At 44.8% G+C, this 23,621-nt stretch overlaps 1 protein-coding gene across 1 annotated transcript; it reads right to left on the minus strand.

Moving 5' to 3' along the window:
* Positions 1–15,150: 15,150 nt before the first annotated feature.
* LOC135982231 (uncharacterized) lies at positions 15,151–17,437 on the minus strand. Its single transcript, XM_065587913.1, has 2 exons — positions 16,715–17,437; positions 15,151–15,720 (listed from the first exon to the last, which is right to left on the minus strand). The coding sequence occupies exons 1-2, from the start codon at positions 17,289–17,291 to the stop codon at positions 15,245–15,247; spliced, it is 1,053 nt and encodes a 350-aa protein (XP_065443985.1). The 5' UTR covers positions 17,292–17,437; the 3' UTR covers positions 15,151–15,244.
* Positions 17,438–23,621: the final 6,184 nt, after the last annotated feature.

A 23,621-nucleotide genomic window follows, 5' to 3' on the forward strand; every position in this document is an offset into this window, starting at 1 on the left:
CCATTTACACTTGGAGCTGGGGGTGTGATTCCCAGATCAAATAGATGGACCTGTACTAGCTATTACTGAGCTAGCATGCTAAAAATAGCAGTGTAACTGGGGTAACATGGGTGATGGCTTGAGCTAACCATCTGAGTACATACCCAGCGGGTCTGGGCAGGTACACGCTTGGGTGGTTAGGTAGAACCACTGTTTATGCTACCCCAGTTTCACTGCCATTCTTACCATGCTAGCTCTGCTTGAGCTAGCGCGTGTACATCTACATGAGCTGGGAATCACAATTTCCAGCTCAAATGTAGATGTATCTTTACATATACATATATTTCAGTATAAGTTTTCAGCATAACAGAGACACTTCTACACTTTAGTAGGCACATATAAACACATTCCCCTCTGACGATCTTTCAGAGATGATTTCTCAGTCTCAATAGTGTGTCCAGAGATGTAGTATGTGTCACCTGAAGTCTTCAGAGTTTGAGAAGAATGGCATCTTCTCAGTTTCTTCCCAAATTCTTCAGAACCTTGTCAGCAGAAAAAAAGTCTGAGGTTCCTGATAGCTAGCAGCATTCCTTGACTAATCTCAGTTTCTGGTTTTCATAGATTCATAGATTCTAGGGCTGGAAGGGACCTCGAGAAGTCATCGAGTCCAGTCCCCTGCCCTCATGGCTGGACCAAATACTATCTAGACCATCCCTGATAGACATTTATTTAACCTACTCTTAAATATCTCCAGAGACGGAGATTCCACAACCTCCCTAGGCAGTTTATTCCAGTGTTTAATCACCCTGACAGTTAGGAACATTTTCCTAATGTCCAACCTAAACTTCTCTTGCTGTAGTTTAAGCCCATTGCTTCTTGTTCTATCCTTAGAGGCTAAGATGAACAAGTTTTCTCCCTCCTCCCTATGACACCCTTTAAGATACCTGAAAACTGCTATCATGTCCCCTCTCAACCTTCTCTTTTCCAAACTAAACAAACCCAATTCTTTCAGCCTTTCTTCATAGGTCATGTTCTCTAGACTTTTAATCATTCTTGTTGCTCTTCTCTGTACCTTCTCCAATTTCTCCACATCTTTCTTGAAATGCGATGGCCAGAACTGGACACAATACTACAATTGAGGCTTAACCAGCGCAGAGTAGAGTGGAAGAATGACTTCTCGTGTCTTGCTCACAACACACCTGTTAATGCATCCCAGAATCGTGTTTGCTTTTTTTGCAAAAGCATCACACTGTTTAGCTTGTGGTCCACTATAACCCCTAGATCCCTTTCTGCCGTACTCCTTCCTAGACAGTCTCTTCCCATTCAGTATGTGTGAAACTTCCTAAGTGGAGTACTTTGCATTTGTCTTTATTAAACTTCATCCTGTTTACCTCAGACCATTTCTCCAATTTGTCCAGATGATTTTGAATTATGACCCTATCCTCCAAAGCAGTTGCAATCCCTCACAGTTTGGTATCATCTGCAAACTTAATAAGCGTACTTTTTATGCCAATATCTAAGTCTTTGATGAAGATATTGAACAGAGCTGGTCCCAAAACAGACCCCCAGCGGAACCCCACTAGTTATACCTTTCCAGCAGGATTGGGAACCATTAATAACTATTTTCTGAGTATGGTTATCCAGTCAGTTATGCACCCACCTTATAATAGCCCCATCTAAGTTGTATTTGCCTAGTTTATTAATAAGAATATCATGCGAGACCGTATCAAATGCCTTACTAAAGTATAGGTATACCACAACCACCACTTCTCCCTTATCCACAAGACTCATTATCCTATCAAAGAAAGCTATCAGATTGGTTTGACATGATTTGTTCTTTACAAATCCATGCTGGCTATTCCCTATCACCTTACCACCTTCCAAATGTTTGCAGATGATTTCTTTAATTACTTGCTCCATTATCTTCCCTGGCACAGAAGTTAAACTAACTGGTCTGTAGTTTCCTGGGTTGTTTTTATTTCCCTTTTTATAGATGGGCACTATATTTGCCCTTTTCCAGTCTTCTGGAATCCCTCCCGTCTCCCATGATTTTCCAAAGATAATAGCTAGAGGCTCAGATACCTCCTCTATTAGCTCCTTGAGTATTCTAGGATGCATTTCATCAGGCCCTGGTGACTTGCAGGCATCTAACTTTTCTAAGTGATTTTTAACTTATTTTTTTTATTTTATCTTCCAAACCTACCCCCTTCCCATTAGCATTCACTGTTAGGCTGGTGAAAAAGGAAATCTGCAGCCTGTGACCCAAAGTGGTACAGACATTGGGACCAGCATATAAAGATCCATTCCCTGGTTCTCTCTTGGGTTTTGTCTCTCTCCCTCCCCATCCCCTGCCTGCAAGCCCAGTCAAGTCAGTTAATGATTTACAAAATCTCACCTCATTGAGCTCTGCCCCGTTCTCTCTGAGACAGAATCCCAATTTAAAGCACTTACTAGTAGTTAAATGTCATTTCTAAAGGCTCTATAGCCTCTAAGCGTGATAAACCCTCCCCTCCCAGTTCACCCTCTTGATCCATAAAACACATCATAGTGGACCATACATTAGTTTAACTGAGGGCTTCCAGGGCGAGTACATTTGAGATATCACTTACCTGTATCCAAAATATACAGGTATTAGGATCTAGCTCTCACAGCAGGCACCTCTCTTGGTCCTGTGTTGATCAACTGCTGAGTCCACAGGGATATATTTGACTCCTATATTTATAACCTCTTCCTCCCTGAGCTCTGATTGGCTCTGCTCTCAAATGGTGAATATGTGTGGGGCTGCAAATCTGCTTGCCCTTAATGGACATTTTCTACAGAACTTCAGAAACAGCTATTGAGCATGTCTAGTATCTGCCACACCCTACTTCTGGATGTTTATGAGTCCTTCTAGCTGAGTTGGTCTGCCCTGCACTCTGCATGTCTGCAAATATGTAGATGAGTCAAAGAAAAATCATGTCTTGTCCTCACTGCTTCTCTCCCTTTGTTTGGACTTAAAACATTCAAATGCTGCAGTATAAAGCGTGCAGGTTATATCTTCACATTGTGACATTGCATCACTGTTGTATCCACCAGGCAAAGTATTAACAACTTCAACAGAACTTTATTTACAGAGCAAGTCTCTTCTCCAAGCTGTAGCTGCACACTCTGTAACTCTCCCAGCCTCCTCAACTCCTCCCCCTCCTTCCTGTTTCCTGTCCTTTCAGACTCCCAACAGCCAGTGCTTCCAGTTCTAATAATACAAGCAGCATCTAAACACCACATTCCCGCCTCTCTTAAGAAACTTTCCAAATTAAAATAAACATTGTTGTTCTAACCCCAGGAACAAATATGAAACAAGACACTATACTGTTGGCAGGAATAGTACACTGAAAACACTGTAGATACTACATAACATAGTCTTTAGTTCAGGCAGGTGGTCGTCTGAGTCTGACAGGCCGTCTCTCAAGCCCCGGTTCCAGTTCAATGTCTTGTTGTGTTGGTTCTACAGTGAAGTCATCCAATGCAGACTGGGTGTTGGCACAATCTCCTTTTGGTGCATAGGCAGGTGCAAGATAAGAAGCATTCCATACCCGCCCATCAGAAAGTCGATAGGTGTAAGGTCCCTTTTTCTCTATGATTTTAAGAGGAGCTGTGAATTTATGGTCCCCTTTGCATAAGATTCCAGGTTTTCGTATGCTAACAAAGGAACCATACTCAAACTTTAGTTCCATAGCACCCCCGCCATTTGTCTGTGAAAGCCTTAGACTTTGCTTGGTTCTGTTCAACTGTCTGTCTCACATCATCCCTATTTGGGGCATCAGGTTTTAGTCCAACCTGTGAAATTGTATGCCCCAGAAAGGAGAGTTCAGTTTGTCTAAATTTGCATTTGGACCTATTGAGCTTGAGGCCTGCTTTGCTGATGCAGTTTAGTACAGACTGCAGGTTATTGTCATGCTCCTCAGTAGTATTTCCAAACACAGTAATATCATCCAAATAGCACTGAACTCCATGTTGATCCTTCAGAATCAATTACATCATTTTTTGAAAGGCACTTGGGGCTGATGCGAGACCGTATGGAACATGTTTAAAACGAAATAGCCCCTCATGTGTAATAAATGCTGTGAGGTCTCTGCTATCTTCATGCAACATAACCTGGTGGCATGTGCTCTGCAAATCAAGAGTAGAAAACAACTTTGCTCCACGGAGTTCTGCAAATACTTCCTCTGTGAGGAAGAGGATGGCTGTTAATCACAATAGCTTTATTTGGCTCCCTTAAGTCCACACAAAGATGAATGTCTCCACCCTTCTTCTGCATCACTACTATAGGTGAAACCCATTCCGAGGAGTTAATCTCTTCAATAATGTCCTTTTGAACAAGTTTTCTAAGTTCCTCTGAAACAGCTTCCCTGACTGAAAATGGTAAGTGCCGTAATTTCTGTCGTACAGGCATCACATTATTCCGCATTTTAACTTTATGCAGAAACCCATAAGCACAGTCGAGTTTCTCCTCAACCTGGAGTTGGGTCCCAGCTGAAACTGGTGTGTGTACCACAAGAGTGCTTTGCTGAGGAAGATCAATTCGTCCATTAACTACCCTGAGATTTAAAGCAGCTAATAAATCTCTGCCAAGGATAGCAGTGCCTTTGTGGACAACGTAGAACTCCACAGTTACACAGCAATCACGAAAAGTAACTATTGCTGGCAGGCAGCCATGTACTGGAATATGGTTTTTCAAATAGCATACCAAGTGAAGTTTGGGTTCAGTAAGAGGCACATCTTTAAAGTAATGCAAATAGATGGAATCAGATAGTATAGATACTGCTGAGCCAGTGTCCAACATTAGCTGAATAGAGTGTGATTTGCCTGAGGGTATGGCAGAAACATTTACAGTGCACTTTATCTGTTCTGGAATATGTGCAGTAGTGATTTTGTCTACAATCAGCACAGTAACATCTGGTATTGTAACTGCATGCACCTGTTGATTGAACTGGCTACTGCGACATACTTTAGCAAAATGCCCAATCTTTTTGCAATGATTGCACTGAGCTACTTTTGCTGGTCATCCTGTGTAGCTTGCAAGATGTTGTGGGGATCCACAGCGAAAGCATGCTTTTACTGTATTTTGCATTTGCTGATTCAGTGGCTTTTCATTAGTTTTCCTTTTGCAATTGTTTGTCTGCAGTGATAGTGAACTTTTCTGCAAAGGAGTCACAGCCTGGACTGGGCCTCCTGTACCCTGGCTCATTATTTTGGCTTCAGCTGTAGCTGACTCAATCTGAGTAGCAATGGTTATTGCTTTTTCTAGTGTAAGTTGTGGTTCTAGAAGTAAGCGTTCTCTTATGCGAAACATGGTTGTTTTCTCAATGAGCTGGTCTCTAATCATCTCATCTGCCATATTCCCAAAGTCACAAGTTACAATCAGACTCCTCAGGGAGGCGATATACTGCATTATTGTCTCCCCTGGTTTCTGCTCACACTGGCAAAATCTGTAGCGATTAGCTACTACATTCACTTTTGGCACAAATAAGTTCTTTAATGCAGTGAGTGCAGTCTCATATTTATCATCTGCAAGGGGAAAAGTGTAGAATATAGGCTGCCCTTCTGCTCCAAGGCAGTGGATTAGCAGAGCACGCTTTCTTACTTCAGAAATCTCTGTAGCACAGAAATCCCTTACTTGCATCTGAAGAAGTGAGGTTCTTACCCACGAAAGCTTATGCTCCCAATACTTCTGTTAGTCTCAAAGGTGCCACAGGACCCTCTGTTGCTTTTTACAGATTCAGACTAACACGGCTACCCCTCTGATACTTGACACCATGCAAGGCACTGCATTTAGCCGTATGGAATGGAAATCTATCAACCTCATGAAGAAACTTGCACAAATACAGACAGATATCATCTTCCTTTCCAAATGCAAACAGATGGACATCATACCAAATGGACTGAAGGTGAAAAATCCATTGCTATCTACATACTGCACAGACCACAGTGAGAGATTATGCCATACGTTATCAAAGAAACTGAGGAACCACCTGATCAGCATCCTATACAGCAAACAGAAAAACATCAAGAAAGAGCTCTCCAACCTGGAGACTCTCATAAATAACCAACCCTCCACACAAACGGACTTTACTAAAATAAGACAGGAGATCTACATTACACACTTCACCTCTCTACAAAGGAAAAAGGACCGTAAGCTGTCTAAAATCCTACCTGCCACATGGGGCCACAACAGGGGTACCCCTAACTCACCCAGCAATATTGTCAATTTATCCAGCTACACACTCAACCCAGCAGAAGAGTCTGTCCTATCTCGGGGACTCTCCTTTTGCCCCAGCACCCCCACGAACATGATACAGTTCTGTGGTGATCTGGAAGCCTACTTTCGCCGCCTCCGACTCAAAGAATACTTTCATGATAACACTGAACAGCGCACTGATACACAGATACCCTCCCACCAACAACACAGGAAGAAGAACTCCACATGGACTCCTCCTGAGGGTCGAAATGACAGTCTGGACCTATACATAGAATGCTTCCGCCGACGTGCACAGGCAGAAATTGTGGAAAAACAACATCGCTTGCCTCATAACCTAAGTCGTGCAGAACGCAATGCCATCCACAGCCTCAGAAACCACCCTGACATTATCATCAAAGAGGCTGATAAAGGAGGTGCTGTTGTCATCATGAACAGGTCTGACTACCAGAAGGAGGCTGCCAGACAACTCTCCAATACCCAATTCTACAGGCCGCTTTCCTCAGATCCCACTGAGGAATACACTAAGAAACTACACCATCTACTCAGGACACTCCCTACACTAACACAGGAACAAATCAACATACCCTTAGAGCCCCGACCGGGGTTATTCTATCTACTACCTAAGATCCACAAACCTGGAAATCCTGGACGCCCCATCATCTCGGGCATTGGCACTCTCACTGAAGGACTGTCTGGATATGTGGACTCCCTACTCAGACCCTACGCCACCAGCACTCCCAGCTATCTCCGTGACACCACAGATTTCCTGAGGAAACTACAATGCATTGGTGACCTCCCAGAAAACACCATCCTAGCCACCATGGATGTAGAGGCTCTCTACACTAACATCCCACATACAGATGGAATACAAGCTGTCAGGAACAGTATCCCTGATGATGACACAGCACAACTTATTGCTGAGCTCTGTGACTTTATCCTCACGCACAATTATTTCAAATTTGGTGACAATATATACCTCCAGACCAGTGGCACCGCTATGGGCACCCGCATGGCCCCACAATATGCCAACATTTTTATGGCTGACCTGGAACAACGCTTCCTCAGCTCCCGTCCACTCATGCCCCTTCTCTACCTACGCTATATTGATGACATCTTCATCATCTGGACCCATGGGAAGGAGGCCCTGGAAGAATTCCACCATGCTTTCAACAGCTTCCACCCCACCATCAACCTCAGCCTGGACCAATCTACACGGGAGGTCCACTTCCTGGACACCACCGTACAAATAAGCGATGGCCACATTAACACCACCCTATACCGAAAACCCACCGACCGCTACGCCTACCTCCATGCCTCCAGCTTCCACCCCGGTCACACCACACGATCCATCGTCTACAGCCAAGCACTGAGGTACAATCGCATCTGCTCCAACCCCTCAGACAGAGACCAACACCTACAAGATCTTCACCAAGCATTTTCAAAACTACGATACCCACACAAGGAAATAAAGAAACAAATCAACAGAGCCAGACGTGTACCCAGAAGCCTCCTGCTACAAGACAGGCCCAGAAGAGAAACCAACAGAACTCCACTGGCCATCACCTACAGTCCTCAGCTTAAACCTCTCCAACGCATCATCAGTGATCTACAACCCATCCTGGACAATGATCCCTCACTTTCACAGACCTTGGGAGGCAGGCCAGTCCTCGCCCACAGACAACCTGCCAACCTTAAGCATATTCTCACCAGCAACCACGCACCGCACCATAACAACTCTAACTCAGGAACCAACCCATGCAACAAACCTCGATGCCAACTCTGCCCACATATCTACACCAGCAACACCATCACTGGACCTAACCAGATCAGCTACAACATCACCGGCTCATTCACCTGCACGTCCACTAATGTTATATATGCCATCATATGCCAGCAATGCCCCTCTGCTATGTACATTGGCCAAACTGGACAGTCACTACGCAAGAGGATAAACGGACACAAATCAGATATCAGGAATGGCAATATACAAAAACCTGTAGGAGAACACTTCAACCTCCCTGGCCACACAATAGCAGATGTAAAGGTTGCCATCTTACAGCAAAAAAACTTCAGGACCAGACTCCAAAGAGAAACTGCTGAGCTCCAGTTCATTTGCAAATTTGACACCATCAGATCAGGATTAAACAAAGACTGTGAATGGCTATCCAACTACAGAAACAGTTTCTCCTCCCTTGGTGTTCACACCTCAACTGCTAGCAGAGCACCTCACCCCCCCTGATTGAACTAACCTCGTTATCCCCACACTGATATATACCTGCCTCTAGAGATTTCCATTACTTGCATCTGAAGAAGTGAGGTTCTTACCCACGAAAGCTTATGCTCCCAATACTTCTGTTAGTCTCAAAGGTGCCACAGGACCCTCTGTTGCTTTTTACAGATTCAGACTAACACGGCTACCCCTCTGATACTCTGTAGCACTGATTGCAAGCAGATAAGTCTCAAACATACGAATCCAGGCAGTAAAAGCAATTGGAGCAGGGCTGGCTCCAGGCACCAGGCAACCAAGCACATGCTAGGGGCGGCCAATCTTGGGGTGGTGGGGGGCAGCGCGGGGCACGGCGCTCGGGGGGGGGTGTGTTCCAGCGGCGCGGTGCTTGGCGCGGGGGGGGGGGGGGGGAGGGAGCTCGGCGGGGCGGCGCTTTTTTTTGCTGCTTGTGGCAGCAAAAAAGTTAGAGCCGGCCCTGAATTGGAGGCTCACCTGGGCTTTGCAGAAAGGGTGCAGGTGGGTTCAGACGATCCATCCTCGTCGCCAAAATGTTGTATCCACCAGGCAAAGTATTAACAACTTCAACAGAACTTTATTTACAGTGCAAGTCTCTTCTCCAAGCTGTAGCTGCACACTCTATAACTCTCCCAGCCTCCTCAACTCCTCCCCCCTCCTTCCTGTTTCCTGTCCTTTCAGACTCCCAACAGCCAGTGCTCCCAGTTCTAATAATACAAGCAGCATCTAAACACCACAATCACGAATGGCTGGATCCTCAGCTCAACACCCAGCCGGGCTAGGTAGTGGGCTGATCCACAGGGAGAAGGAACCTTCCTCCCACCAAGTCTGAGATAAGCTTTTGAAGTCTTCTTGGATGTCTCTTCAACTCAATGGCTGAAGTAGTGCTCAGTGGCTCCAGCATGGGGCTGTGTCTTGTGCCACAGTTTAGACTAAAAGGAACAATGTACATACACCTTGAATACATACCTACAAGGGGTCTGAAAGCATGACTAAATCCCCAGATCAGGAGATCACATCCTTATTGGGCTGCAGAGCATTGTTAAGATTGTTAACTGGACCCCTCTTCTAGCTCTCAAGTGCATAGGAGGGTAAGTTTCTCTGTTGCTGTGGAAGTGCCCTGAAAGATGCTTCTGTACCAGTGAACCGATGCAATATGGAACAGGATATGTGGCATGTCCATATAGAAAATGAAGAAAAATTCATCATGCCATTGAGATGGCTTAAAGTTCGGTGCATTAACTGTTCATACAACTGAATACCAGAAGGGTATAGGGACATTGTCACCCTAAAAAAATTGCAACATGAAATTGCTCCCTAAAGCAATCTGCCTTTTTGTTTTGTTTTTTAACTTCTGCAACACACTGGAACAACAGGAGAAAAAACATGACTTCAGAGTAAAATTGTAGCAATAAATCTATCGAAGTTACCTAAGTTATTTTGAAGCTAATTATGACTGTGTGCAAAGCAAATGAAGTGAGAACTGAATTAATGAAGACCGGCTACCTCCCACAAGCTAATGAGGCATGCTTTATACCAATAGCTCTTCAAATTGAAAAATTAAACTACACTGCAGCCAAAAAGAAAAAAAATAGTGCTGGAAGTTTGTTAAGAACAGCGTAGAAGCTAGGAGAATCTGATACTGTAGGATTTGTACTGGCTGGGATTTTAATTCCTCTGCATGGGATATCTGCTTTTCTCCAGTATGCTTTCCTGAGAATTTGATTACCTTTCATCTGTTCTCCCTCCTTTGTTAGGTACTTTTAGTGCCACAAGGCTAAAGAAAAAAACAAAACCCTGTGGCAGTTGGCTTGTTTTACTGAAGTCTTCCTTGGACATTTTCCCATTGAAGAGAGAGCCTAGTATATGCTGCACATTTTCAGCTCTGAGGTACTGTGTCTGATTTTGTGCATTCAGACATTCAGCTGAGTTTGCAGCCATTAATTCCATCCCTCCTAGTGTGACATGTAAGGGTTATTTTCAGCTGGCTCTCCGTTGTCCATTCCACATGCTCTCTTCCTCACTCCCCATTAACCTTTATTTTCCCCCTTTTGTAATCTTTTACTTTCATTTTCTCTGTCTGTTTCACTCTTTTACTTTCATAAATCAAAATCCCTATCTTACAGTTAGTGAGCCTAGTTGGTTTTTCCTATCACTGTACTCTCACAGCCATGTTTTTCTCCTATATAAAAGCCCTCTTTGTGTCTTACTAAGGGGGTAACAAATTAAATATTGCTTGTTTCATGGAAATATCAAGTCTGTTTGCTAGGAATTTATAAATTAAGGGGTTGTAATTTCATTATCTGTTGTTTAGCTCAAAAAGCTGTTTCTTCATAACATTGTATTAGCATTGCAAAATGTAATTTCAAAAGCAATACCAATATTACATACTCTCACTTTGGCATTGTCACAATTTAAACTTGGAATACTTCCTGGAAACATAATGTGTCAACAAGGAAGTGCACAATAATATTTTTTGACCACATGGTGCCTAAAAAGATGCATGAGCTGCCAAAATCCCTTCATTTTGTACATGTTTAGTAGCTATTTGAGATTTGCTTAGTAAAGACATTCTTAGCAACAGGAATTTTACTCCACCTCTGGTAATCAACTACACAAATTATAACTCAAGGTGCCATGATATTGGCTATTTTACCACTTTCACCCAATAGCTGCTGGGAATGAGGAAAAGCTAATGGGCAAAATACTCTTGTCAGCACCTTGTGTGGGCAAAACCCCATTTGTGTGTCGATCCCTGCATATGGATAGGACAGTAGACATCCCTTTGAATCCCTATCTGTCAAGCAAATAGGGCTGTGAAGGGGTGGGGATGGGGATGGGGAGGAGAGGGATTTGAAGTTCTTCTCATCATAAAGATAGGGTCAATGAAAACCAATAATTAGTTCTATGTCTGAGCCTAGATTTGGTATATGATGCTGATATAATGCTCTATGTTTTGGCTGCTGATGAAAACAGATCTCTTTTCTTAGTTTCCTCAGTTTCCCTCCACATTTGGGCATTCCCATGATCACTTCTCATTACAACAGACCTCCAGCAAGGATGGTCGGAGACCCTCCTATAATTATCTCCCTCTCTCTCCTGCCATTATTTTATTTATTGGTGATATGAACAGCCACAGATATGATGGGTAGATCTGGTTATGGCTTGGTTGAGGAATTGCCTATTACAGCAGAAAGCAAGGTAGGCAAAGATAGTATTGCAGGCTGGAGTGGATTGCTGCTGCCGTTAGTAGCTATGAAGCATAGGCAACACTAGGCTTTGTGCCTGTGAGAGGCTGGATGGGGTTGCCTCTTCAACTGTAAATTGTTATATGTTTGTTAACATAATAGTAGTCAAGCATGCTAGTGTATCAGAAAGCAGTACTTACAGCCAGGCTTCCAATGATACCTTGGGCATGTATCTGGGTATGTGGTATACCTGTGTACCCTGAGCAGAATGTATGTGGACAGTTTATAACTTTAATACAAATGTGATTTTGTACATTCCTTGTGATTCATTCCTCCAGATTCTGTTCTGTAGAGGTTCTGGGCAGTTGTTTGCCTTGGCCTCTTAATATTAATATTTATATGTATTAGGATACGTATAACCATCCATCCCTCTAAGGGCTTTTTATCAATAGAAGCGGTTGCATATCAGGTATTCCATTTCTGGAATGAATATCTTTTGTGCTTGAACAGGCATTCAGCAAAGAAAGCTCCTGAAATAGGGGTGCATTGGGATAAAACCTAAAGATTTGTGTATTGGTTCAGATAAAGTAACAATTGCCCCCTCCTGCCTTAGACCTTCACTCAAAACTCTATGCAAACCTGATTCAGAGCTGAAATAGCTCAGTTAATTTGTTTTACATATTATTTTAATTGTTTCCATTCTCCTGCATGTCTGTGTCCACTATCAGTTATTCTTGTGATATTGGTGACCCAATCAAAACCACAAAGTGTTTACTTACATGGGAGAGCTTGGTCAGCATTTCACCTAGTTTTGCAGTTCCAAAAATTTTGGATACTCTGAATAAGCATCTAAATTTGTAACAGCTGATCTGAAATGAACCAACCTGTTGGAAGTATTTCACTAACAAATAATGCCTATTTTTGGCCTGACCATGTTTCCTTTAGCGATCCGTGAGTAAAAAACTACCTGGGTGAACGAGGACTTGAAGAAACATTTCTGCTTTGCAGGTGAGTTGAACCTTCATTTGTGTCACTTCTCCAGGTACACAAACTGGATTAAAGTAGAGGATTTTATTTATTTTACATTTCTTTTGATTTATATCAACAAAAGTTTTGCCCCAAATGTTTGATTTTTTGTAATTGTCACAATTTAGGCTCTCCCGCCAAAGGAAAAAACAAATACTGAGGCCTTGTCTACACTACGAGAGTAGTTCGATTTTACTTGCATCGAATTTTTGTAATCGATATTGCAAAGTCGAACGTGTGTGTCCACACTAAGGACAGTAATTCGACTTTGTGCGTCCACACTAACGGTGATAGCGTCGACATTCGAAGCGGTGCACTGTGGTCAGCTATCCCACAGTTCCCGCAGTCCCCTCTGCCCATTGGAATTCTGGGTGTAGCCGGCAATGCCTTCTGGGTAACAAAATGAGTCGAGGGTGCTTTTGGGAAACTGTCGTCATCCGTCCATCACTCCCGCCCTCCCTCCCTGAAAGCGCCGGCGGGAAAACAGTTCGCGCGCTTTTCCAGTCATTGACAGCGCGGACGCCACTGTACTCCGAGCATGGAGCCCGCTGCGACCATCGCTGCAGTTGTGGCCGCTCTCAACGTCTCGCAGCTTATCATAAAGGTTTCCCTGAGGCAGATGCAGAAAAGTCAGGCAAGGAGGCTACGGCACCGCGGTGATGTCCTGAAGTCTGAGAGTAGCACAGACCTGTCAGAAAGCAGGCGACCCAGCGCCGAGGACATCACAGTGGCAATGGGTCATGTTGATGCCGTGGAACGGCGATTCTGGGCACGGGAGACAAGCACTGAGTGGTGGGACCGCATAGTGCTGCAGGTCTGGGATGAATCCCAGTGGCTGCGAAACTTTCGCATGCGGAAGGGAACTTTCCTGGAACTTTGTGAGTTGCTGTCCCCTGCCCTGAAGCGCAGTGACACCCGGTTGCGAGCTGCACTGAGTGTACAGAAGCGAGTGGCCATAGCCCTGTGGAAGCTTGCAACGCCAGACAGCTACCGGTCAGTCGCGAACCAGTTTGGGGTGGGCAAATCTACCGTGGGGGTTGTTGTGATGCAAGTAGCGAAGGCAATCGTTGATGTACTGCTGCCAAAGGTAGTGACCCTGGGAAACGTGGAGGCGATCATAGATGGCTTCGCAGCGATGGGATTCCCAAACTGCGGTGGGGCCATAGATGGAACTCACATCCCTATCCTGGCACCGGACCACCAGGCCACCCAGTACATTAACCGAAAGGGATACTTTTCCATGGTGCTGCAAGCACTGGTGGACCACAGGGGACGTTTTACCAACATCTACGTGGGATGGCCGGGCAAGGTTCATGACGCTCGTGTTTTCAGGAACTCTGGTCTGTTTAGACGGCTGCAACAAGGTATTTACTTCCCGGACCACAAAATAACTGTTGGGGATGTGGAGATGCCTATAGTCATCCTCGGGGACCCAGCCTACCCGCTAATGCCCTGGCTCATGAAGCCCTATACTGGCGCCCTGGACACTGAAAAAGAACTCTTCAACTACCGGCTGAGCAAGTGCAGAATGGTGGTGGAGTGTGCTTTTGGCCGTCTCAAGGGGAGATGGAGAAGCTTACTGACTCGCTGTGATCTCAGCGAAACCAATATCCCCATTGTTATAGCAGCTTGCTGTGTGCTCCACAATCTCTGTGAGAGCAAGGGGGAGACCTTTATGGCGGGGTGGGAGGTTGACGAAAATAGCCTGGCTGGTGATTACTCACAGCCAGACAGCCGGGCGATTAGAAGAGACCAGCGGGAAGCGCTGTGCATCCGGGAGGCTTTGAAAGCAAAGTTCCTGAGTGAGCAGGGTAACCTGTGATTTTATAGTTTGTGTACTGAGAAGCTAAACCTGCCCCCGTTTCTTTACCCAGGTAATGTTGACTATCCTATCCAGTTACATACCCCCTTCACCCCCCCTCCAACACACGTGTCGAAATAAAAATAGTTCTACTTTGTTAAAGCACACCGTTTTCTTTAATACTGTTTTAGCGGGAATTTTTTAAAACTGGGACGCAGACTGTGGTGCGGGGCGGGTCTAGTGTTGTGATGCGAATGCAGCTTCTAAACTCAAGGATTGACAGGCTCCGCTGCGGTGGGATGCTTGTTTCAACGGAGCCTGTCAACCCTCCTGATCGGGACTGTGTGTATGGGAGGTCTATTTGACTTTGTGGCAGGGGGAGGACGGTTACAGATCCCATGCTGTGTGGCTCTGTGATCCTGTCTAAGGACCGGCGCTTAAGATCTGTAACTGCCCTCCCCCGCCACAAAGTCACAGAGCAACCCACCCCCCCCAACATTACATCAAAACAACCTCCCAGACTAACCGGGGCAACTAGTCACTGCATCACTGCACTGTGTATGTGCCCTGCTGCTGTGCCTGCCCCCGACTATGTACCCTGCCAAAGGAGACTGTCCTGTCCAATTTCCAACCCCCTTTCCCCTCCTCCTCCAAAAGAACATGATTGAAACAGTAGTTAACAGAAACGAATTTTTTATTATCAACTACACATGGCATTGGGAGGTGAAACTTGGACGTGGGCTTGTGTCAGGCGGGAAGGAAAGAACTTTTCAAATTTTGGGAAATGAGAGCCTTCTGCTACTAGAGCTCTCTGCAGGGGTGGAGTGAGAGTTAGCAGGGACTCTGCCGCCTCTCCTTCTTTGCACTTTGGGTGAGGTGGGTATGGGACTTGGTGGCGGGGGAGGGCGGTTAGAGATGGACTGCAGCGGGGCTCTGTCCTCCTGCCTCCGTTCCTGCAGAACATCCACAAGGCGCCGGAGCGTGTCCGTTTGCTCCCTCAGTAGTCCAAGCAGCGTTTGAGTCGCCTGCTGGTCTTCCTGCCGCCACCTCTCCTCCCGATCCATGTTGGCTTGGTGCATTCGGGTCAAGTTCTCCCGCCACTGGGTCTGCTGTGCTGCCTGGGCTTGGGAAGAGGCCATAAGCTCAGAGAACATGTCCTCCCGTGTCCTCTTCTTCCTACGCCTAATCCGCGCTAGCCTCTGGGAGTGTGATTCCAGGCTAGGTTGTGAGACAGTCGCAGACGGGGCTGTGGAAATGGGAAAAAGGGAGTGAATTCCTCAGAAAGATAAATGTAGTTGTGAACAAAGAACATAGTCTTTCTCTGTGAACAAGACCATGCACAGCACCTTTCACATGCGCACTCAGCACAAGGTCGAATTCTCGGCCTTCGCATTCTGTGCCTGGGGTCTTGAACAGCACATTTGAGAAGCGAGGCAGCACAACGGAATTTCTGTTGCAGGCAGACATGGTAAGCCGTACACTTGTGGCAGTTTAAAACTTTTATATTACCACTGGCCTCATTTCACATTTAAATCAATGTCAGTCCCTGCTGCCAGCAATCCGGCAAGCGGGAACTCTGCCCCTGTCCCACCCCCTCGCGGCTGTCCCCGGGAATGATCCCTTTCGGCTGCCCCTCTCCCGCCTCCACCGCGTGGCTGCAAACCAGCGGTGACAGTTCTGTAAAGGAACGGGAAAGCAGTCCCAACACTAACATTCCCCTACCTAATTAAAAGCAGGTCACCATGGCCGACATCACCCTGATGAGGATCTCCGAGAGCGACAAAGAGAGAATGCTCCGGGAAAGCCTCCAAAGACCAGGGCCGTATGCCGCCCTGCTGTGCAGAGCAATGATCCCCGAGTACCTGATAATCTCGTGGCGCGGCAACGTGTCGTACTTCGGAGGACCCAATAAGGCCGCTCTCCCCAAGAACCTCATGCAACGGCTTTCAAGTTACCTCCAGGAGAGCTTCATCGAGATGTCCCAGGAGGATTACTGCTCTATCCCCGCACATATAGACCGCATTTTACTGTAGCTGCAGTAGCAGGGAATACACAGTAGAGCGGCTTGTGCAGGACAATCACTGAAAACCGGACATTGCTAGATTTCTTTTCAAAACTTGCACTGCCCCTTACTAAACCGTTAAGCGCCTAGGGCACACTAATCATGAACAACCCATTCTTTTAATTGTTAATATTCCTGTTTTGTTAAAAATAAATGTTTAGATGTTTACAACACTTACTGGCTGATCCTTCACCAGATTCTGTGTCCGGGGTAATGGCTGGGGACGCTTCGTAGGGGATCTCTGTAAGGGTGATGAAGAGATCCTGGCTGTCGGGGAAATCAGCGTTGTGAGAGCTGCCAACTGCCTCGCCCTCCTCATCTCCTTCCTCATCTTCCCCGTCCCCTAACATGTCTGAGGAACCGGCCGTGGACAGTATCCCATCCTCAGAGTCCACGGTCACTGGTGGGGTAGTGGTGGCGGCAGCACCGAGGATGGAATGCAGTGCCTCGTAGAAACGGGATGTCTGGGGATGGGATCCGGAGCGTCCGTTTGCCTCTTTGGTCTTCTGGTAGCCTTGTCTCAGCTCCTTGATTTTCACGCGGCACTGCGTTGCATCCCGGCTGTATCCTCTCTCTGCCATGTCTTTAGAGATCTTCTCGTAGATCTTTGCATTCCTTCTTTTGGATCGCAGCTCGGAAAGCACGGACTCATCGCCCCACACAGCGATGAGATCCAAGACTTCACGATCAGTCCATGCTGGGGCTCTCTTTCTATTCCCAGACTGCACGGCCATCACTGCTGGAGAGCTCTGCATCGTTGCCAGTGCTGCTGTGCTCGCCACGATGTCCAGACAGGAAATGAGATTCAAACTGGCCAGACAGGAAAAGGAATTCAAATTCAAATTTTCCCGGGGCTTTTCCTGTGTGGCTGGTCAGAGCATCCGAGCTCGCACTGCTGTCCAGAGCGTCAACAGAGTGGTGCACTGTGGGATAGCTCCCGGAGCTATTAGCGTCGATTTCCATCCACACCTAGCCTAATTCGACATGGCCATGTCGAATTTAGCGCTACTCCCCTCGTCGGGGAGGAGTACAGAAGTCGAATTAAAGAGACCTCTATGTCGAACTAAATAGCATCGCAGTGTGGACGGGTGCAGGGTTAATTCGATTTAACGGCGCTAACTTCGACATAAACGCCTAGTGTAGACCAGGCCTGAGTTGTGAATTACTTGGAATACATCGCAGACAGTTATGGGAATAGTTTAAGTACAAAAATAGTTACCTATGCAGTTCTGGTCTGTTTCAGTTTTATTCTTTCAAAAACATTTTATGCCCTTCAAGAATTAAGGTTTTCTTGAGACATCAATGTAAAGATTTAATTTATCCATTAAAAGGTGTGCAAATGACTGTACTGTTTGTGTTCCAGATGTTTGTGAGAGATGAATGCTTGTAATTGAATCATGTCATTGCATGGGCCATGATTACATTACTTCTGCTGAATCCATGCATAATGACATTACTTTCAATATAGTGCACAACTAACATTTATTTCACCCCCCATTTCATCCCCTTTGGAATATTTCATACCAGGCTACAATGACATCTATTGTGAAGAAAAGGCCATAGCTAGCTAATCTCTCTGGCCTTTCTGACAGCAGCTTTGCTGGTTTTGCCTCTGACTTCAAAATAGGTCTGTATTAGCCTGGATGAAATAAAGTATGTTTCTTTCCTTTCATGTTCAAGTTGTTCAAGCTGTCAGCTTGAGAGATTTCTCTATTGGTAACCTTAGCTCAGCAGAAAGACTTTGACCTCATCTATTATCTCTAGTGCTGAGAAAATCAGTGTTGGATTAAGACAACCTGATTGAGAGAAAAAGGAATGGCTATACACAAATGACTTTGAAATTAATTAAAGGGAGGCTGTATGCCCCTCCATATTAGGGAGGGTTCTGGCTGTGCATTTTCTTACCAAATTCTTAAGACTCATATCCTACAGTATAAACACACATGCAGAACTTCAAAATTAATTTAAAAGTCAACATGACACTTTCAGATGCATGGCTTTTCATAAGAAAGAGCAAAGCAATTATATTTAATAGTCAATACAGAGTAGTCTTCAAATTATACCTGAATAATGCACATATTTACTTACCATAAGAATGATCTTATTCTGCTTTCTCAGCACTGATTCTAAAGCTATTGTATATGGGTGTACAGCGTGTGTTTGTATATATATGTGTGCAGGCATATATATAATATATATATTAATATATATTTTAAAATTCAATAAGATATTTCCTGAACTCTTCCCCCAGATGACAAATAGTTTGAAAATATTCTGTGTCTGTGATGGATAAGTGTGATCCAATATATCCAGTCATTGGGATCTGCTTCATTTTCCCATCTGCTTTAAATGTCCTTTACAGTATTTCAAAACTAGGGTCTTGTAAACACTGGAATTTCAGTTGCCAGTTTAACTCTGAGTGTAGACAAGATTTATACTTTTTAAAAACTATTTTTGATCATCTAACTGATTGACAGTTGTCCCTCCTCCCCTAAGGAGGAAGAGTTCCCTTATTTCTCTCCTCTTTGGGCATCTGGTCCTATAGTTCTGCTTCAGGGAAAGAAGTAATAATGGGCTCAAGGACCACTCTGAAAATATTTCAAGGGATCAGGACTCTCCCTGCCCTCAGAAAGGCTGGGCTTGCTGTCTCTCAGTGGGGTCTCTCAAAGAGTGGGCTGAGATTTGAAAATAGATATTCTAGAAGTCAGATGTCCTGGACTGGCTTACCCAGATCAGGAGAGGCTATAGCTCTATCCATTTCTATCACACACAGTTCATATGGGCCAAACAGCTGGGAACCCCTGAGAGGCCTTCTCTGAAGCTGACTGCCAGAGGGGGGAGGAGTATGAGAGACGAACTAATGCCTGGAGCCCTTTACTGGACTTGGTATCGGCACAGTCTATGTTGTGTCTGAAGCCTAGATGTGTCCCAAGATCAGGAATAGAGGGAGGAGGAATTGGTTGAGCTCTGTAATCTATTGTGAGCACTGAGGACTTAGGTGTGACATTTCATTATTGCTGCCTTTCTGCCATCACTCCTGTTGTGGAGAATGAGGGTGAGGAGCCAGTTACCACAGGAACTGTTTTTTCCAATCCTGTCTTCCTCCACTTCTGCTCAGAGTAGGGGGACCAAGGACCCCTGCCCAGACTTGGCTGCTGAAATGGTGACCTGTATCTTGCTCATTAAAGCTGGCCTGTCCAATCCTGGCAGCACTGGTCACCACAGCACCTCAGAGAGAGCAGCAGAGCTGAGGGGAAAAAACTCCCAAAGAGGCAACTGAAACCCTTGGATACAGCTGATACTTAGATGGCCAAATTTTTGAGTCAAAGTATTAGTCAGAAATTTGACATAGCGTTTGTTGTGTTAATTTTGATGTAATAAGTGGGCCCAGAGAATCAAAGGTATTAACATGGCCATGTTACTGCACACCATTAAACAGCTAAGGACAGCTCAGGGTTTTGAGTACAGAGACCTTGGCCTGCTTAGTTCCATGGCAAACATGCTAGAAAATTTATGCCAGAATTTGGACGTTCATTGCCTAGGTTATACAGATGAAGAAGAATGCAAAACAAAACATTTTGAAATGGAAACGGAGTGGTTGTACAAAAAAAGTTCCTCTTTTGAGAGGAAGGATATTGGTTAGAGTCTCTTGTTTTATCATACAGTCCTTAGTGGGGAAGAAAGGCTCAGTTCTTTTGTTGGATCTTTAACTCAGCTGTGAGTTTTGTATTTACTCTTGCTTTTGACAAAACCAACAGACACTAAAGGATGGGGGAGAGATGCACTAGTAAAAGATGGAGGAAATGTGGCTTTTTGTTGAAGTTTTTAGGACTTGAGGTGACTGGCCAGTTACAGACATAAACTCTGGGCTGGTAGGTTGACCTCAAGAGCTGTTGCTCTGGATGCTGGGCTTGTTTCAATCATCTGGAATGCCATCTGGCTAGTCTTGGTAGGTCCTTCTGTCTCACCATATCCCCCTCCCCGCCACACACCACACTAACATTTAATTTTAAAAAGGGGAACTATACTAGAATGAGCACGCTTGTTAGAGGAAAATTAAAAGGAGCTGTCACAAGGGTTAAATGCCTGTAAGTAGCATGGGGACTATTTAAAAACACTATAAGAGAGGCTCAGACTAAATGTATACTCCAAATCAGAATAGACAATAATGGGACCCAAAGAATGCCATCATGGCTAAACAGCAGAATAATGGAGGCAAAAAGGCATCCTTTAAAATTTAGAAGTCTAGTGAGGATAATAGGAAGGTGCACAAACTCTGGCAGGTTAACTATAAAAAGCATAATAAGGCATGCCAAGAAAGCATTTGAGAAGCAACTTGCTGAGGACACAAAAACTAACAGTGAGAATTTTAAAAGATGTACATCAGAAACAGGAAGTCTGCCAAAGAAGCAGTTGGGTCACTAGGCGCCCAAGGTGTTAAAGGAGCATCCAAGGAAGACAAAGCCATTGCAGAGAAACTGAATGAATTCTTTGTATTAGTCTTCATTGCAGAGGATGTGGGCCAGATACTCACATCAGACCTATCTTTTTTGGGTGATAGATTTGAAGTACTGTCCCACATTGATGTGTCATTATAAGAGGTTTTAGAACAAATTAATAAATTGAATAGTAATAAGTGACCAGAATCACATGGCATTCACCCGAGAGTCCTGAAGTATGAACTACTAACTGTAGTATGTAAGCTAGCTCTGAAACAAGCCTCCATACCAGATGACTGGAAGGTAACTAATGCAATGCTCATTTTTAAAAAAGGCTCCAGAGGCAATCCTTGCAATTACAGGTTGGTGAGTCTAACTTCAGTACCAAGCAAATTGGTAAAAACTGTAGTAGAGTACAGAATAATCAGACACATAAATGAACTTGATATGTTGGGAAAGAGTCAACACAGCTTTTGTAAGGGGAAGTTATGCCTCACCAATCTCTTAGAATTCTTTGAGGCTGTCAACAAGCATGTCATCACATGCACACTGTTGTGGAGACACTTCTGCCAGAACCATCTTTATGCAAAGCTGGAAAAATGCAAGTTTGATAAGGACACGGTGGAATTTTTGAACATATCATCTTGCCCTAAAGGTGGTGGCAATCTGATTGGGTCACACTCAAGGATGTATGTGGGGTGCAGCATTTCTGGGCTTTGCCAATTTCTGCGGGCAATTTATTAAAGGATTCTTTAGCTTGGTTGCACCCATAATGGCACTCCTGCAAAAGGGAGCCTGGTTCACCTGGTCCATGGAGGCTCAGTCAGCCTTTGACTGACTGAAGAGGACATTCACCTCTGCACCTGTCCTGATGCATCGAGATCTTACTAAACCATTTTCAATTAAGGCCAACACTTGGAACTTTGCCATAGGTGCAGTATTTCAGTATGCAGCCCCCTACAGCCAACTCTGCCCCATGTCTTTTATTCTTGGAAGCTAACTAGCAGGAAAAATCTTGTGATATTTGGGACAAAGAGTTACTGGCTATTTAGGTGGCTTTCGAGGAGTGTCACCACTTCCTAGAAGGATCCTGGTTCCTTTCCAAGTCCTGATGGACCACAAGAACCTGGAGTATGTATGGAGTGCTAGACACCATAACCAATGCCAGATCTACTCATCTCTCTTTTTTGCTTGCTTTGGCTTTCTTGTAGCCTCTCACCTGGGTCAAGAAATGGGAAGGCAGATGTCCTATCCCACAAAGATGAATATCTCAAACCTGGAGAAGAGCTCTCTGCCATCATGCTCAATATGTCCAGCTTTGTCAACAGGATGATTGACAGAAGGCTGACATCCTCCATCTGCTTCCTGATGCACCAGACTCTGAACAATGCGGGTACCTGACTTGACTCTAAGTTCCAAGTACAAAATGACGTCCTCTATCACACGGGTTGTATTTATGTGCTGGAAGGACAACCTAGGCTTCAGATATTGAAACTATGCCATAATTTGCTGCTTGTGGACTATTTTGGCCTGGCTGGGAGCTTCTGGTGGCCAGTCCTATGAGTTTACATCAAGAATTATATAACGTCCTATGACTTCTGAACCCATACCAAGAACCCATAATCAAGACCCTGAGGTCTCCTCTAGCCTCTACCCATGCCTTTGCAGCCTTGGTCTACTATATTAATGGACTTTATTGTATAATTGCCATGCTCGCAGGGACACTTGGTAATTCAGGTTGTTGTCAACCTCCTAGCAAATATGGCATACTTCATCCCATGCAGTACTGTTCCTACTGTACAGGAGATGGCTTGGCTCTTCACAGAAAATGTCCTCTGCTACCACACATTACCAAGGGGCACGCTATTGAACAGGGGTTTCCAGTTCATCTCCCAAATGAATTTCTCAGACTCCTTGGCATCAAGTCCCTCACCTTGTCTTCCTATCAGATAAAGATTAATGGGCAGAGTTGATCAATCAAACATTGGAGCAGTATCTTTGCTGCTTTTTGAATTACCACCAGACACTACTGGCTTCACCTGCTGTGCTATGCCAAATTTGCATATAACAATTAAATCCATGCCTTGATCCAACATAGCCCATTCTTTTGGAAACTATGATTTTCATCCCCCCTTCCACCCAGACTTGCTCATGAATTCTCCAGTATTGGCCAACATGGATTCAGCCTCCAACCGACACCGAGAACCCATAACCAAACCGTTGTGTTCTCTTTAGTGTTCTGATGAAGAAGTCCAAAGCCAGTGTGCGAGAAAGATGATTCTTTATTCAAGTAAAACACCGTGCCTGTTACAGCATGTCTAATTAGAAGGGAGGGCTGCTAAAAACAAAACTGTAACCTCTCAAGGTAAATGTATCAACTTCTTAGAGCTGCTAAGGTGAGAAAGAGAGCTGAGTCACAGGCTAGCTCCTAAAGAGACATGATTCTAACATCTCCCCTTCTCAAGTAATGACAGTCAATAATGACATGAACCACAATTAACAACCAGTAACAGAACAGAGAAGCTCCGCCAACTAACAATTTTCAATAAGTCTTTTCGGTGCCCTCCAACATTTTGCAGATCTGTGAGACATAACATTAGTATCTGCATTGTTTTGTTTCTTCCGTATCCTCCTCCCGTTCAGACA

This window comes from Chrysemys picta, chromosome 3 (assembly GCF_011386835.1).
Source record: "Chrysemys picta bellii isolate R12L10 chromosome 3, ASM1138683v2, whole genome shotgun sequence".
NCBI classification, from domain to species: domain Eukaryota; kingdom Metazoa; phylum Chordata; order Testudines; family Emydidae; genus Chrysemys; species Chrysemys picta.

What these genes read in the sequence shown, in the direction of transcription:
- LOC135982231 (XM_065587913.1), bottom strand. Translation starts at nt 17,291, where the DNA reads ATGCAGAGCTCTCCAGCAGTGATGGCCGTGCAGTCTGGGAATAGAAAG. An exon ending in ATCTGGTGAAGGATCAGCCA is followed by an intron (nt 15,721 to 16,714) that starts GTAAGTGTTGTA and finishes CCATTTCCACAG; the next exon opens with CCCCGTCTGCGACTGTCTCA.